The following is a 15,079-nucleotide window of genomic DNA, read 5'->3' as shown; positions in this document are numbered from 1 at the left end:
TCATGCTTCTACCTTTAAATCCCTGCGTTTAACTCGAGCAACACTTCTGCTCCTCTCAACCAATTTTGGGATTTTAAAAAAAGAGGAGGAAGTCTGATATTCTTCTTTCTTCTGTGGGCAGTGTTACCACACTGCTGCTTTCTGATACACAATAGTTCATTCATTCGGTTAGAGGTGCAAACTGTTGCAGTTATCCTTTATGTCTGTGTGTTTGATCAAGAAGTGTTTATTTTTTGCTTTTTTATAAGAACAGCATATCACGATTAGATTCTCACATAAAGTTTGTGAATAGTTACATTGTAAAAATGTAAGATTTGTTACACTGTTTTCACTTCTTCATGTCTGTTATGACCCACTGTTAACTCTGCAGTCATGTTAGAGCAACTAGTGATCAACATTAGTTTGCAGTAAAGACTGTATGACAAGAAAGAAAAAGATTGTTGAAACATTTTCTTGCAAACACTATTAACATTTTATTTGTCCTTGTAAAAAAAAAAACTACTCATTTTCCTTATTTAAGATTAACTTGGTCTGACAAATTCAGCTTAGAAATGATAGAATGTGACGAAGCTGATGGTCTGTGTATATTTGAGAAGTTGAACTGCTATTGCTGCTGTTCTCATGAATGATGCTACATCACTGGTCTTTGAGTGTCCACTCTTTTCTGGTGTTATAAACATGCACACACTCTGCAACATTTATGTCCTAGTGAATATATGCACACTATACTTGCAGAGTAGTATACCTATTTACTACATACTAGAATGATGATCCTAGGGAGTAATGGTCCCTATGGACTGCTTTAGTTCTTACATTTTTAGAGCATTTAAATGCAGTTTAGATCTGCACTTGTGATTTCACAGTTTGTGCCCTTAATGTGACATTCAGATGGAAACAGGGTTAATGTTTGCTTCATTCTTTCTAGAAAAGATCTGTTTTTAGTTTTTCCACATTTTATCGAACAACAAAACAGATTGACATGCATTACACGTTTTCAGAATGCTGCTCTAAAATGTAATTTTACAGCATTATAGCAGTACTTATTCATATTTGCTGAACTTGCATAAACCTTTGTAACTTTTGGATGACCCACTTTGAATAGACCAGCCATTTACATAATCTAAATGACTGCTTTCCCCCCCCCCCCCCCCAAATTAACCAAAAGCCTTCATGTCACGGAAGTTTTCAGCAAGAGGTTTAGACCTCTGTGTCATTATCCTGCAGTGACAGTGGAAACAAAAACATTTGCATTACTCAGGCAAACCTGCAGTTATGCTCTTTTAAAGGCCTTTTTGCCACCATTACATTTCAAAATAAGTATGATGGAGAGCAGCACAGGAAGTGATCAGCTGTAAGGTGATTTGGAATTCACCCAAAGAAAAGATTTGTGGTTAGCCCATTAAAATGAAGACACAAATTGAATCGTGAAATAATGTTTTAACAAGTATTAATAGAAATCCGTTTGCACGTGTTTAATCTGTGCAGCTTTTCTGTTCTTTCTTATGGTGTTGCAGCACCCTCAACTGGCTGATTGCTGGTACATCAACTAAAAACCGGTGTTGAAAGTTGACCAATTTGGATTTGGGACCACTGGACCTCTGTTCGTTCTTTTAACGTCAAACGGGGCAATCTTACAGGATAATCGATTGTTTCAATTTAGGTTATTGAGCCATAGATTTGGAAATGACTACTTCGTCTTTAATTGGGTAATCATTGTGTCAAAATTTAAGAAATTGTATGAAGGATTTCAGTGTTTGTGATCTAAATGCCAACTACTGTGAAGTGTATTTTTATCCTCAGTTTATCAATTTACTCAGTTCTAAGGGAAAATGTCGATTATGGTACAAAAGCATTTAGTAAAAGCAACAGCTATCCGAAAAGCTTGCATATCTACAATAGAGCAAAGCAACATTGTTGCCCATCGTTCTTGCAGCAGGTTTATCTCTTTGTGGGTGTTGGGCATGTGACTTCCTGCACATGCTCGACGATTTGAAATGTCCATTTCAGCATTTGATCTTATTATGTTTGCTTACGGACTTTCCAACTTGATATGATGTGGTCTTTATTTGCATGAGCAGCTCTTGTGTAAAAGCTCGCTCTAATGTTCCAGGCTTGTGAGCGCGCACGCTGCTCGGCAGAAGCGTCCCGAGTTTACGCCAACGACGTCACCGCCTCTAAATCATAGCTTCCGGTGTTATGGCGGCTTGCAGAGAAGGAGACAGTAAATTGAAAATTTTGGAAATGGACGTGTAGTTAGGCGTGTTTGGGATGGCGGTGACGCAACTGTTTCGGCTGGTTGTCAGTAGGCCGACAGCTCTTATAAAATGCCCTGTTCACAGGAGGTACAGCAAGGTGCGCTATCTATTATGACAGCAGTGCAGTAACGATGCTAACATGAGCTAGTGTGTGTGTGTGTGTGTGTGTGTGTGTGTTGACTGTTGTAAGCTGTAGCAACATGATGTCAGTATTGGGTGCAAAAAGTAGAGAGTGGACATTGAAAGCCTGCATTGCTGTGAAGTTAGATTAAGTTAGACTTTGTTTGGTCCAAAACCTAATTACAACATTAAGTTACAAAGAGTTTACGATGGAATCAACTTATGTACATTTTTGATTTATGACCAGATCATCTCTCTCTCTCTCTCTCTCTCTCTCTCTCTCTCTCTCTCTCTCTCTCATTTATATATATATATATATATATATATATAAATAAATAAATAACATATAGACAAGAGTCCTTAATGATCAATGCTTGTGACAAAAATGGCCAAATCTACAGTCTTGATTTAATTATGATCATTAACATTTTATTTTCAAGCTTTTAAAGTAATGGGGAGAAAAAATGTGCCAATTAAATGCCAGTAAAATACATTCCCCTTTATTTGCCACATGCAGTTAATACCAGTGCAGTCTGAAAAAACAGCTGTCGAGTGAATTCTGTCTATTACATTTGTAATATTGACGTTTTGAAATACATCAGTTCAACTTTAAGGATTTTGTTGAACTTAGTGGCTTTATTGAAAACATTTATTTCCTTTATAGATTGTGCCTGTTTGACCCATCAATGATGGTAGCATGATTTGTTTTCAGAAAATGAACTTGGGGGGAGAGGAAGAAAAGCTGCATTATGCCTTTTAAAATTAGCATTTAAAGTAAAATTGAAAATGTTTATTGACAAAAAGTTATTTTTTTTCACATTATTTTTCCAGACTATTTGAACCTCATCGCCTTCTTTTTTCCCTCCAGCTGCAGGTGTCTCCAGCTTTATCTGAGAGGCTTCGAATCTTTGAGTTTCTTAGGGAAAGGCGAACCAATAAGAGGAGAGTTGAAGGCCCAGAAAAGACCCTCAGTATCCGTCTGGCTGATGACCGAACAGTAAAAGGAACAGCTGGTGTCACCACGCCTCTCTTCATTGCACAGAGTGTGCGGTAAATCTTCTATTCAAGCAGAAATGTTTCAGAATGCATGTTCCCCCCCCCAAAAAAAAAACAACCAACCCTTGGGTGTATTAATGCCTATGTTATTCCAGGATGAAAGGGGCACTGGTGAGTAAGGTGAACGGGGAGCTGTGGGAGCTTGGACGACCTCTAGAGGAAGACTGTGAACTACATCTTCTGGGCTTTGACACAGTTGAGGGAAAGCAGGTTGGGTTTGTTGAGCTCTCATTTCATCTGATGTTTAGTAAACGTGAGACCAGTACACATTATGCCCAATGTAATTGTGAAACACCCACTTGATTTATTTGTATAAAATTGCTGGCCATGAATGGGTCCAAACACAGCTTGGTGAAGCTGAGATCCAAGCATCTGGATTCCTCGAAGGAAGTTTGTCATAATGTAACCACAGCATGTTCAGTAAATGCCAGATGCAGTCAAATAAAAAACTAAATAGTCAACTCACTTCAAAAGCCTCCTAGTAACCCACTAATTGAAATTATGTGATGGCCTCTTTTGATTGACAGTCCTGTTGAACACAACATTTTGTCCTTTTAAAATGGTTACTTCAACATATTCCCATAAACTGCTTTTGCATCATCATTATCCTGAAGTTGTAGCCAGTGTTTACAACAATATTTGGACGCAGAATTTTTTTTGTGTGTGTGTCCGTCGACACATCTGACTAACACTGAGACTAATTCTAATGAGTCTATTAACTACTGAGTCTAATTTGGAAATAAATAATAAGTGAGTTAACTTTATACAGAGACCAAAGATTAACTGTTTACTCTTAATGCTCCTAGAATGAGAAGGGATTCATGACATCTTCATGAATATACATGATGTTAAACTTTGTGCTTCTTGATTTCCTTCACAACAACATGGCCCTTTAGGTTTCTCACTAACCCAGTGTGTTCCATCTTCAATTTTCTAGGCAGCGTGGAGGACTGGAGCTTGTGTCCTGGGCAGTGTGTTGGAGGGTGCATTTAATGCTCAGGTGTGCAGAGAAGGAGCATCAGAGCACGGGCTTTTCTGTGATCACGTGTTGGACAACAGGTAAAATGTTCATGGGACCTCTTCTGACATGAATATAGATTCCCAATTGTGTTCTTATTTATGTGAGATTACCAATTTATAGTTAAAATGATCCATATCTTCTTCCTGAATTATTTTTTTCCCTTTTCTTCATTGTCCCAAACCTTTCAGTCAAATCATACTCTTTCAATCCCTACTGTCACAACATTTTAACAGCTTTTGATCTTTTGCCTGCATTTGGTCTCACCTACAGTACATTATCTCTGAGTGATGTGGATGCAAAGTGTAAGGAGGTGGCGGCACTCAAACTTCCTTTGTTCAGCCTGGAGCTGAATACAGAAGAAGTTCAAGAACTATTTCAGGTCAGCAACATTTGTTACATGTGGTATAATGTTCATAAATATGCGTTCAGGGAGAAATCTATAAATATTATTTTGATACTTTGTTATTAATGGCTTCATGTGGATCCAGCATGCTCCACCAAAACAAAACACTTTCAAAAATTTTAAATTCCACCAGCTGAAGTGATTATTGTCGTTAACAGTGGCTCAATTTCACTAGATTCCTAATTATTTTATATCTTATACCAGGGAAAAAAGAGTAATGTCTGTTGGCTGACAGCTTACTGATGCAGTTAAAGAAATGCAGCTAACATTAACAAGGTGTGTTTCACATGTGGTTATGTTGCTCTTACATGTAAAAGTGTGTGGTAAAATGCCTGTTGATTGGCAAACATTAGATATATTAGTTAGATGTGTGTCAGATGTAATTAGTTATTTTTCCCTCAAAATTCTGTTGCTCAAATCTGACTGCATTCGCTCAGTTGTGCTGGATGCATTCAGCAGAATTCATTTCCATACACTTTCCATGCTGCCATTTAGTTGTTCCAGATGCATCACATTTTTTCTCCTTTGTGTAAGGCAAGGCTAGGCATGTTTATTTGTATAGCACTTTTCATGTACAAGTCGATTCAAAGTGCTTTACATTAAACATTAAAAGCAATACAGATGGTGTAAAAACAAAACATAAAAGACAACACAAATAGCAAAATCACAATAAAATCATAAATTAAAATAATTAAAAGCTAAATGAATTGAAGTTGCTGTGCAGATTATATGCATAGGCGCAAGAGAAAAGAAATGTTTATAACCTGGATTTAAAGTATCAACATTTGGTGAGAGTTTAATCTCCACTGGCAGTTTGTATAAGTTGTAATAAACTTTTATTTAGCATTTTAACTAATTATAAATTAAATCTTTGAGCAAAAGTTTCAAATGATGAAAAAGAATTCAGTATATATTAAGGCAATCCCAAAAACAAATGATAAAAATGTTTTCTGTAACCAATTTTATATTAAAGAAACTGAGAAATTGAGCTATAAGGCAAGGTGCCTTTTGGAGCTGGTCTAAAGTTCCTCATATTGTAGCTGCTGGTACGATTAATCTGTTTTCTGGGCCTTCTTTCGTAGGACAGTAAGCTGAGGCTGCAGCTGGTTGAAGAGCAGATGAGTGGCTCCACGGTCACAGTGTACAGGCACGTGGAAATATTCACACATCTGTTAAAGACTTTAAGCAGTCACCAAAAAAAATGAACCTGTTCCTCGTGTCTGTGTGAGTCAGGTGTGGAGACAGTGTAGCAGTGTGCAGTGGACCCCTCCTTCCACACACAGGCTTCCTTAAGGCCTTCAAGATGCTCCAGGTGTGTGCTTGTTTGTGTGGCTGACACATCCTCTGCTAGGCTTTCTTGTATTTTGTGTACCCTTTCTGTTCTTGTTTCCTTGAATTTGCAATGCACACAGCTGCTTTCAAATGAACCTTGTTTAACCAGTTTTACGTGAAGGACTAATGGCTGATTCTTTATAAAGTTTAACACTTACTTACATCTGTTGGGATTCTGCCACTTTTCCCTCAAGAGGATCAAGAAATGATGACACTTTACAATTAACCAAGTTAACCTAATCCCAGCAGTAAAATCAGTTTTTTTCTGACCCATCTGGACTTTTCTGTCTAGTGGGACAATTTCTCAATTCACAATGGAATATATCTTCATTAATCCAAGGAGCTGACACTGGGCACACTGGTATTCCATAACAGTGACTGGAAATATCATCAGCAGAGTGTTTTTGTCTGATCTGAGCCCCTGCTAACACAAAGGCACACATCAGATGCACTACTTTTCACTTTATTCTTCCTTTTTTGGCTAGCCCTTATTTTCCTTCTTTGCCGTCTCTTTGTACACTTATTTTCTTTTTCTTTTTTTCCACCATGTTCTCCACACTCCATCATTGCACCATCCCAGCTGTCCTCTGTGACCCTGGCCAGTCAGACAGAGTCCTCGGGTTTAACACGTTTGTTGGGTGTGGCGTTCCCAGGAGAGAAGGAAAGGGAGGAGTGGGAGAGAGAGCAGGAAGAGGCAAAGAGAAGGGACCATAGGCGTATTGGAACGGTAAGATCAAATTCTTTAATAGAGGTACTCAAATTATTTTGGCTAAAAAGATTAAAGTCAAGCATACCTGGTCAGTAATCCTGTTTCCACGTGTTTGTACAGGACCAGGAGCTGTTTTTCTTCAATGAAGTGAGTCCAGGCAGCTGCTTCTTTCTGCCTAAAGGAGCCCACATCTACAACACCCTCACTGACTTTATAAAGGTGCACTTGACCTTTTGTATTTTCAGCTGTATTGTCCTACTGTATCATTGCACTTCTTCTCCAGCAAATATATAACGCTAGCAGTCCTTTGTGATCTCTTATAGTTCAGCCTTGACTGGACTGGACAATTAGTTGGATTTTTGTAAAAAGAATTAGAAACAAAGATGTAATATGTAGAGCTCATTGATTTTCCATCAGTTAGCTTTGTACAAGTTGTAAAACACCAAAGATGCGTCTCACTCGGACCACAAAATGTTCATGCCAGTGCAAACAGCAGCATGCACCCCATTTAAATTCTCTGCTCTGATCAGATCCAGCTGTTCATGAACACCTGCCTTGATCACATGGTGGATACAAACACAAAGCCGTTGTTTAGTGTCAATAACAAGTTATACGAGAGTTTTTTCTGCTCAATACATTTCATTATAAACTGTAAATTTACCAGAAAATGACTGATAATCTTTTTTCCACTGTGTTGTATTTAATCTGCAATGACTGATGCAACAGCCTTTTATTAACTCCATCAGATCACACCTGTTTAGAAATGATCCCTCTCTTCTCCAGGCCACATTTTTCCTTCCCTTTTTAAATAGAAGCTCCTCCTTCCCTCCACTCATCATCACTCCCTCCTAACCCAGCAAAGGAAAGAGGAGCACAGCGTTTCTCTATTCAGCAGTGGGCAACCACTGAGTTCTGTGCACACACATGCACTACTGTTTATATGGAGCACATCAGTGTGGAACTCACACTTTAACCTTTCAGTGTTAACATGCTGCTTTGGTCTTCAGATGTAGGTTAAGTTCTTTAAAAAAAAACAAAAAAACTGTATTGTGGCCAATATTTCTCATCTGGTTAATTAGAGGTTATCCCTTCCCGGTGTAGCCAGCCCAGGTTCGAATCCCCTCTTGGCAGCCATAGCTGCATGCCATTCCCTTCTTTCTCTGATCCCTTTTCTGTCTCATTACAGTTGGGGGGGGGGGGGGGGGGGGGAGCCACTGGAAAAGAAAAGAAAATAAACATGACCCTTGTTTGACTAATCTGCACTACAGCCATGTGAATATACATTTTCAATTGTCATTTTTTAAGTCGATTTTTTCTGCTCTTCATTTTTTTTCCTAACTTTCCTTCATATTTTGTCCACTTTACATGAACAGAACAACCTTTCACTGCTCCTTATGTAACTAAATCTAAATTAGCACATGTACCTAATTCGATTATGCAAACACCGACCTTATTTGTTTTTATGTAATCATAAAATGCTGCTTACCTTAAGATCTCTTAATTCACTGTTTGCTTAATTTGCTTAACAATGAATGTGCATCACATTAATATAATTCTCGCACAAACTTGCACTTGCGTGTACGCATGTGGTCCAGGTTATGATCCTGAGGATTTACAAGTCCGTGGCAGTCCTGAGGATGTGAGTCTTAGTTTCATAATGACACTGTTGTGACAGCTTGACCTCTTCCTGCACTCATTGTTGCACACGTCCTTCCTTCCCAACCTCTCATAGAATGAATACCGACGGCGAGGTTTCACCGAGGTTGTGACCCCGACTCTGTACAGCACTGCATTATGGGAGCGCTCAGGTCATTGGGAGCACTACAGCGAAAACATGTTCACAGTGACGTCGGAGGGCTCTCAGACCTACGCTCTCAAACCCATGAACTGTCCTGCACACTGGTAAACATTTACACTAGGGGTGTCCAAAGTCAGTCCATGAGGGCTGCTGTCCTGCAGGTTTTCAGTGTATCCCTGTTCCAACACACCTGGCTTCAAGTAAATGGATCCAACAGCCAATGAAATTCTACACACCGACTAATTCATTTGAGTCAGGTGTCGTGGAGCAGGGATATATTGAAAACCTGTAGGATTGTGGCCCTCGATGACCAGAGCTGGACACCCATGATATACACACACATTTTTGCGCTCTGATGTCTGCTTTCTTGTGTTTAGTCTCATGTTTGAGCAGCGAGTTCGCTCGTGGCGGGAGCTTCCTCTGCGGTGGGCCGACTTCGGGGCGTTGCATCGCAATGAGCTCTCTGGAGCTCTGGGAGGTCTGACTCGGGTCCGCAGGTTCTGCCAGGATGATGCTCACATCTTTTGCACACCTCAACAGGTAAACATGCTGGAAATAATACAGTTTATTGTACAAAGCAGACCTGTTTTGAGTTGGAGTGTTTTTATTAAAGTAAATAAAGTTGAATCACCTATAACCAGATAGAAGCAGTAAATGGAGCACATGTTCAGCCATCTTACAGTGATTAGATGGGCTGTACAAATAACTCCTGAGACATTCCAGGAGGCCTCAGCCTGCATGAATGAAGGTCTTTGTCCTGTTCTAACATGACACCTCCAAATGTCTGTCGCTGTGGTCGTACATTTCTCCTGTTCTGCCACATAGCCCTGGAATGTTCCCATAATGCCTCCAGTTTGCACCCCAGTAATTCAGAGATCCCAGTCACATGGTAACCATTGGCCTCTGCAATGCTAATTCAATTTTATGAACACTTTTCTTACTTTGCTTTTAATTTAACCCTCTAAACTCCCCCATCTTGGCTCTAATCTCTGTTGATTTATTGAATTTTTTTTTGTTTGCCCCCTTTTTTCCCCCTTGTCTTTGTGTTTTGCTCTTTCTACCCAGCTAGAAGAAGAGATTGTGGCTTGTTTGGATTTTGTCCGGAGCGTCTATCAAGTTTTTGGGTTTTCCTTTCACTGCCTGCTCTCCACCCGTCCTTCGCCGTGCCTTGGGGAGCCTGAACAGTGGGACACTGCTGAGCAGGTACACACGCATGTTCCCACACTCTTTATCATCTTCAAGGCCAAAAGCAGTCCTGTACAGCTGTTCTCTCTCTGTAGGTGTGTGTGTGTGTGTGTGTGTGTGTGTGTGTGTGTGTGTGTGTGTGTGTGTGTGTGTGTGTGTGTATGTGTGTGTGTGTGTACACATACTGTAAGTGGCAGCCATTTAATCATAGCTGCTAAAGAAATCTTTATAAACGCTGAGATGGTGTAATGATATCCACTTAACCAGTTATGTGAGTGGTACTTTCCAGCTGACGGCTACTCTGTGTTGAGCTCCTGAGTAGATGTGTATCTGTAAATCCCCATAGATTCCTTTTAAATAGGCACAGTGGCAATTTTAGCTGACTCAATTGAATCTAATAGAACATTATGTTTCTGAGCTCCCACAGGTCTTTAACACAGAACGCAGCAGTCGTAATGTGCATTAATGTTCTTATATTCTCGTCTTGTCCTTCTCATTCACTGCTCCGTGGTGTGTTTGTGTGTGTCTGTGAGCAGCAACTGGAAAGGAGTCTTCAGCAGTTTGGTGAACGTTGGGAGTTGAACCCTGGAGACGGAGCCTTCTATGGACCTAAGGTCAGTGGGGAGGGGGGGTGGGGTGGCATAAAGTTGTAAAAAGGGAGCAAGTGTAAACTGAGATACTCTTAATTATCTTCTTTTTTTATTTGCTAATTCTAATGAAAACTTGTAACAATGACTTTCTAAAATGCTTCTTTGATAAAATACATAATTGTATTTTCACACCATGTTTAAAAGTGTTGCTATTACTTCCAAAAAAAACCTAAATGAATGACACTACATCTGACATTAACATGATAGATAAAAGGTTCTTTTTTGCTAATTATTATTCATGTCTTTCAGCCAGCTCTACATGTTAAACAGTCATATTTGAGGATGTAGAGAAACGAGGATAAAATTTACCTAACTTTCTTGGGAGAGTGGGGTTTGCTGTTTGGGTTCATACATTGGTAGGGGAAACAGTGAGAAGTTATCATGCAGCTCATGTGAGTAAATTTAGCCTGTCAGACAGATGTGATGGAGATCAGCCAGTTATTAGTCTGTCAAGCTAAAAACTGGCCAGTTCTTGCTAGTTGCCAATTATTGATCAGTTCATGCATCTTGGATTAAATTCAATTATTTACAGTTTTGTTTTGATAAAACTGCTTAAATGATGTTATTGTGTTTTGCAACAATATTTGTGAGTTTGGGAGGTTATTGAAGTACACCATCTTAGCTAAGCATGTAGGCTGGAAAAATAGAACCAGCTCGTTTGGTTTTGTGTGTATCAGACCTACCACCACCTCTCTCTACACATTTGTTCTGTTTGCTTTTTTTTAAAGCTCATTGTAGTTTTACTTTTAGTTTAGGGTCTTTTTTTGTTCTGTACAGGAGTTAAGCGGTTTCATTTGACACCCAAACAGAAATTACAGCCATTACATGCATTTTTATGCATGCAAACTAAACAAGACTTCAGATGTATGAAAGAGCTTTATATTTGGTGGGAAAAACTTCCTGTGACTTTTTGAAGACGACTTAATCTCCTAAACTGTAAAACAATTTAAATTGGTGTGCAGATTAAATGGTATAAAGGTCAGTTTATTGGTGTAGTGTCCCAGATTACAACATGACTCCAGCATCATTTTGTTCTTGGCTCTGAAGGGAAAATAATGAGCAGCACATGATGTTTTTCACAGCAATAAAAATGGAAATAGAACAGTTAATGCTCCCTGAGTTTTAGTATAAACTGGAAATAGCATGACTGTAGAATGAGTTCTGTTTTACTTGGAGCAATTTCATGTTTAACAAGCACCAAGAGATGTCAGCCGCAGATAGACGTAATCAGACTTATATGGAAGCACAGAATAGTAGGTGGGTCAAGTCAGGTTGGGGGGAGACTCATATTCACTCACTGAAACAAACATTCCTCCCAACCATGAAACTGGGGTGTGTTAGCCACAATTAGCAAGTTCAGCTTCTCCCGGAAACCCGTTTGGAAACCACTTCTGTCCACAAAAATGCACTTGGACTCCAGCAGCATCGCTGAACTCAGACTTGTCAGGCTGATACTGACAAACATTGACATGTGTCGCCCTAGATCGACATCCTCATCAAGGATGCAATCGGCCGACAGCACCAGTGTGCCACAATCCAGTTGGATTTCCAGCTACCAATCAGATTCAATCTCCAGTACATCGGGTGAGTTGGTTAACAAATTCAACATTTGGCATCCAGACTCTAAGATTTTTTTTTTACACCTCTGCAGGTTTAAAAATGCACATGTTCCCTGCTTTGGTTAACTCCAGTGCTTGTGAACAAAGTGCTGTCAGGTCAAAGTGGCTCAAGTCAAACTTAACACAAACCTAATTTAATCAAGAAAGATTATTCCTTTATTGAATTCATCAGCTCAAATGAGCATGCTCCTTATTTATGCCTTTAGTCTCTTTTTACCTCATGAATCTGCGTCCCTCGTGGTCTGGTTCTGTCAACGTGTTTTTGATCACCCAGTTAAAAAGACGAATCTTAATGAAACTGGATTATTGTCTTGAAGTTGTTAATTTTCCAGGAATAGAACAAAGAAGGAGAAATTCCTGAAGGATGCCTGTTTTTGCAAATAGATATCAGTGCTTCTAAAAATAATTAAAATTGCTCTGCATTGATTTGCACCAGGACCTGATCAATTTGTATCCTTTCTGTCAGACGAGACGGCCAGGTGCACAGACCAGTGATGGTCCACAGAGCAGTGCTGGGTTCACTGGAAAGAATGATTGCAATACTGGCTGAAAACTTTGGAGGAAAATGGTGAGATGATGATCACCACATACAATCACTACACCATAGTGTAGGGTGACACTTTATCTTTGCTTTAACACATCACTGGTGTCTCTCTACCTAAATTAGGCCGCTGTGGTTGTCTCCGGCGCAGGTCATGGTTATTCCTGTGGGGGGCAGCAGTGAGTCATACAGCAGACAGGTCAGTCTCAGGTGGAGATCTTCAACAGTTTGCTTTCTATACAACAGTTTTTTCTTTTTCAGTTATAATGTAAAGTGTTTAACATGTAAAATCTTTAAAGAGGCCTTTTTCTCTCTTGTTAAGATGGTTCAGCAGTTCCACCAAGCTGGCTTCATGGTTGATCTGAACGACGATCAGGGCACAACCTTAAACAAGAAGATTCGCTCTGCTCAGCTGGCCCAGTACAACTACATATTTGGTAAAAAAGAATAGCTGAATCTATTTAACACACTCAAGCTTGTCAGTTTGTTTTCTCTCTCTAATGCACCATCCCCAAGCTTCTGTCTTGCTTGCATAGATGTTGACATATTTAAACAGCTTTTTTTTTTCTGTGTTTTTGTGTAGTGGTGGGGGATAAGGAACTTGAGACTGGAACAGTGAATGTCAGGAGCAGAGCAGGTAAACAGCTGGGCAGGAGGCTGACGGAGGAGGTGCTGAGGTCCCTCACACAGCTAAGAGACACAAGAAGCAACCTTGATGAATTTTGATGAGGTTGTCCTGGAGATAATGACTCACTGTTATAATAAATGTTGTTTTTGTGTGTTCAAGCAGTTACACTCCAGCTTTTTCTGCAGATGTTGCTGCTGCTAATTGCAATAAAAATACATTTTAAAAAGTACATAAAACATTCACTTTGTTCATTGTTGATTTGTCCTTTAATGGAATTCACTTATAAATATCTTTCCGAAAAAGAAGAGATTTAAGGCTATTTAAAGATCACTTATCAGTTTGACATCAGTATTACTCATCTGCAGATGCAATTTGTTCACTAAGAGCCATTAAATATGCAAACCGTCTTACATAAGGATGGTATGACAGGAAAGTAGAAAACCAGGCATACCTTTTAAAGAGACTGGAAAAAAGGAGCACATCGAGAGGATTTGACTAAAATAGGAGAGGGACCAGCTGTGTCAAGGTTGTGTGTTTTCATGTGTATTTAGTGGAAACGGCTAAGCCAAGGTAAAGGTCAGAAGGGTTGGAAGGTTTTTCTTTTTTTAATTGAGAGAGGGCAGCAGGATGGAAAAGGCAGAAGTCAAAGCAGTGACACCAGCAGGTAAAGGGGCATCCAGATCCGATGGCATAAAGTGGGTCATCTGGACAAACATGACAGTAAAGATGCTTGTGAAGCAAGTGGAGTCAATAGTTGGATCATATCCATATGTGTGTATATAAGTGGGTGTGTATGTGTGCTTATGTACATGCAAATGTATGTAGGTTCTCTTTCTCACTCTTTATTTTTCTCCTCTCTTTCTCTTTTTCTCTCTACGAGGTGTATTTCTGTTTTCTCTTCTCCATTTTCTTTCTGTCCCTCTTCTGTTCTCTCTGGTCCGGTCCAGCAGTACAGACTTTGTAATAAAAACAATTATGCAAAATAAATAGAAAAATAAAATAAGAATCCAGAATATCAAGGGGATCATTATATCTATGATGCTTCCCTTGGAAAAGTAAATTTGCCCAGCAGAACACAGCATCCAGAAAATCATTCTGCCTGCTTAAATGGTGGAGAAGACAAAAAAATAAAAAGTTGGATCATCTCCTCTGAAAATCCTGTAATGGAGCAGAGATGAGCTGCTGTTTTTATAAGAAGTGGTTCTTTTCTAAATCCAAAAATCTAAATATGTTTGCACCAAATTTCATTTGCATCTCATTTTTAAACTCAAGTGTAACCTTAGGAATATGTAAATCCTTACATTGTATTGAGCTAATTTCTGTTCTGATCTGAGGAAGTCGAAGGGAATGAAATCTATTCTAATGCTGAGGGGATGACTTGTAGTTGAAGTCCACAGCAGCAGTGCTGTGAGGCTGCATTTAGTTACAACAAAGCTTCCATGTAAAAGTAAAGCAACTTCATTTACCAACCATCTTAATTTAGTATCTTAGTCAGGGTAATAATGACTAATGCAGTATATTGGTTGTTTTTTAAGATCTAGGCCTGAGGGAGCACATTAGGTGTATCCAGCTCTCATCTAAAAAATAATGAGCTAACATTTGCCATCAAATGGTTAAAAGTGCCAGTTCCAGGCTGGGCAGAGCACGTAGCGTAATTCAGCCAATGGAAGAAACTTGCTGCTGTTGGCAGCAAAACGCTTCTTTTTTTACTTAGAAATATACACTATGTAAGCACATTTATAATTTAAATGTTTGAGCTAAA

At 39.3% G+C, this 15,079-nt stretch overlaps 1 protein-coding gene across 3 annotated transcripts; it reads left to right on the top strand.

Annotated features, from left to right (window-relative positions):
- The first annotated feature begins 2,182 nt into the window (after nucleotides 1-2,182).
- On the top strand, nucleotides 2,183-13,479 carry tars2 (threonyl-tRNA synthetase 2, mitochondrial). Of its 3 annotated transcripts, none has more exons than XM_079240518.1 (18): nucleotides 2,183-2,352; nucleotides 3,250-3,425; nucleotides 3,527-3,641; nucleotides 4,369-4,490; nucleotides 4,723-4,831; nucleotides 5,938-6,002; nucleotides 6,089-6,167; nucleotides 6,768-6,914; nucleotides 7,017-7,115; nucleotides 8,629-8,798; nucleotides 9,072-9,234; nucleotides 9,760-9,897; nucleotides 10,416-10,493; nucleotides 12,013-12,113; nucleotides 12,615-12,716; nucleotides 12,816-12,888; nucleotides 13,012-13,126; nucleotides 13,273-13,479. In XM_079240518.1, exons 1-18 carry the CDS (start codon nucleotides 2,269-2,271, stop codon nucleotides 13,413-13,415), a joined length of 2,079 nt encoding a protein of 692 aa, XP_079096644.1. In that variant the 5' UTR covers nucleotides 2,183-2,268; the 3' UTR covers nucleotides 13,416-13,479. The 3 variants fall into 3 exon arrangements, with proteins under 3 accessions (XP_079096644.1, XP_079096643.1, XP_079096645.1); XM_079240517.1 differs by having other exon boundaries at nucleotides 3,244-3,425; XM_079240519.1 differs by having other exon boundaries at nucleotides 2,191-2,342; nucleotides 3,244-3,425.
- The last annotated feature ends 1,600 nt before the right edge of the window (nucleotides 13,480-15,079 follow it).

This window comes from Telmatherina bonti, assembly GCF_933228915.1.
Source record: "Telmatherina bonti genome assembly, chromosome: 5".
Taxonomy (NCBI): domain Eukaryota; kingdom Metazoa; phylum Chordata; class Actinopteri; order Atheriniformes; family Telmatherinidae; genus Telmatherina; species Telmatherina bonti.
Note: the sequence above shows the minus strand (reverse complement) of the source record. Positions and strands in the feature narration are given on the sequence as shown.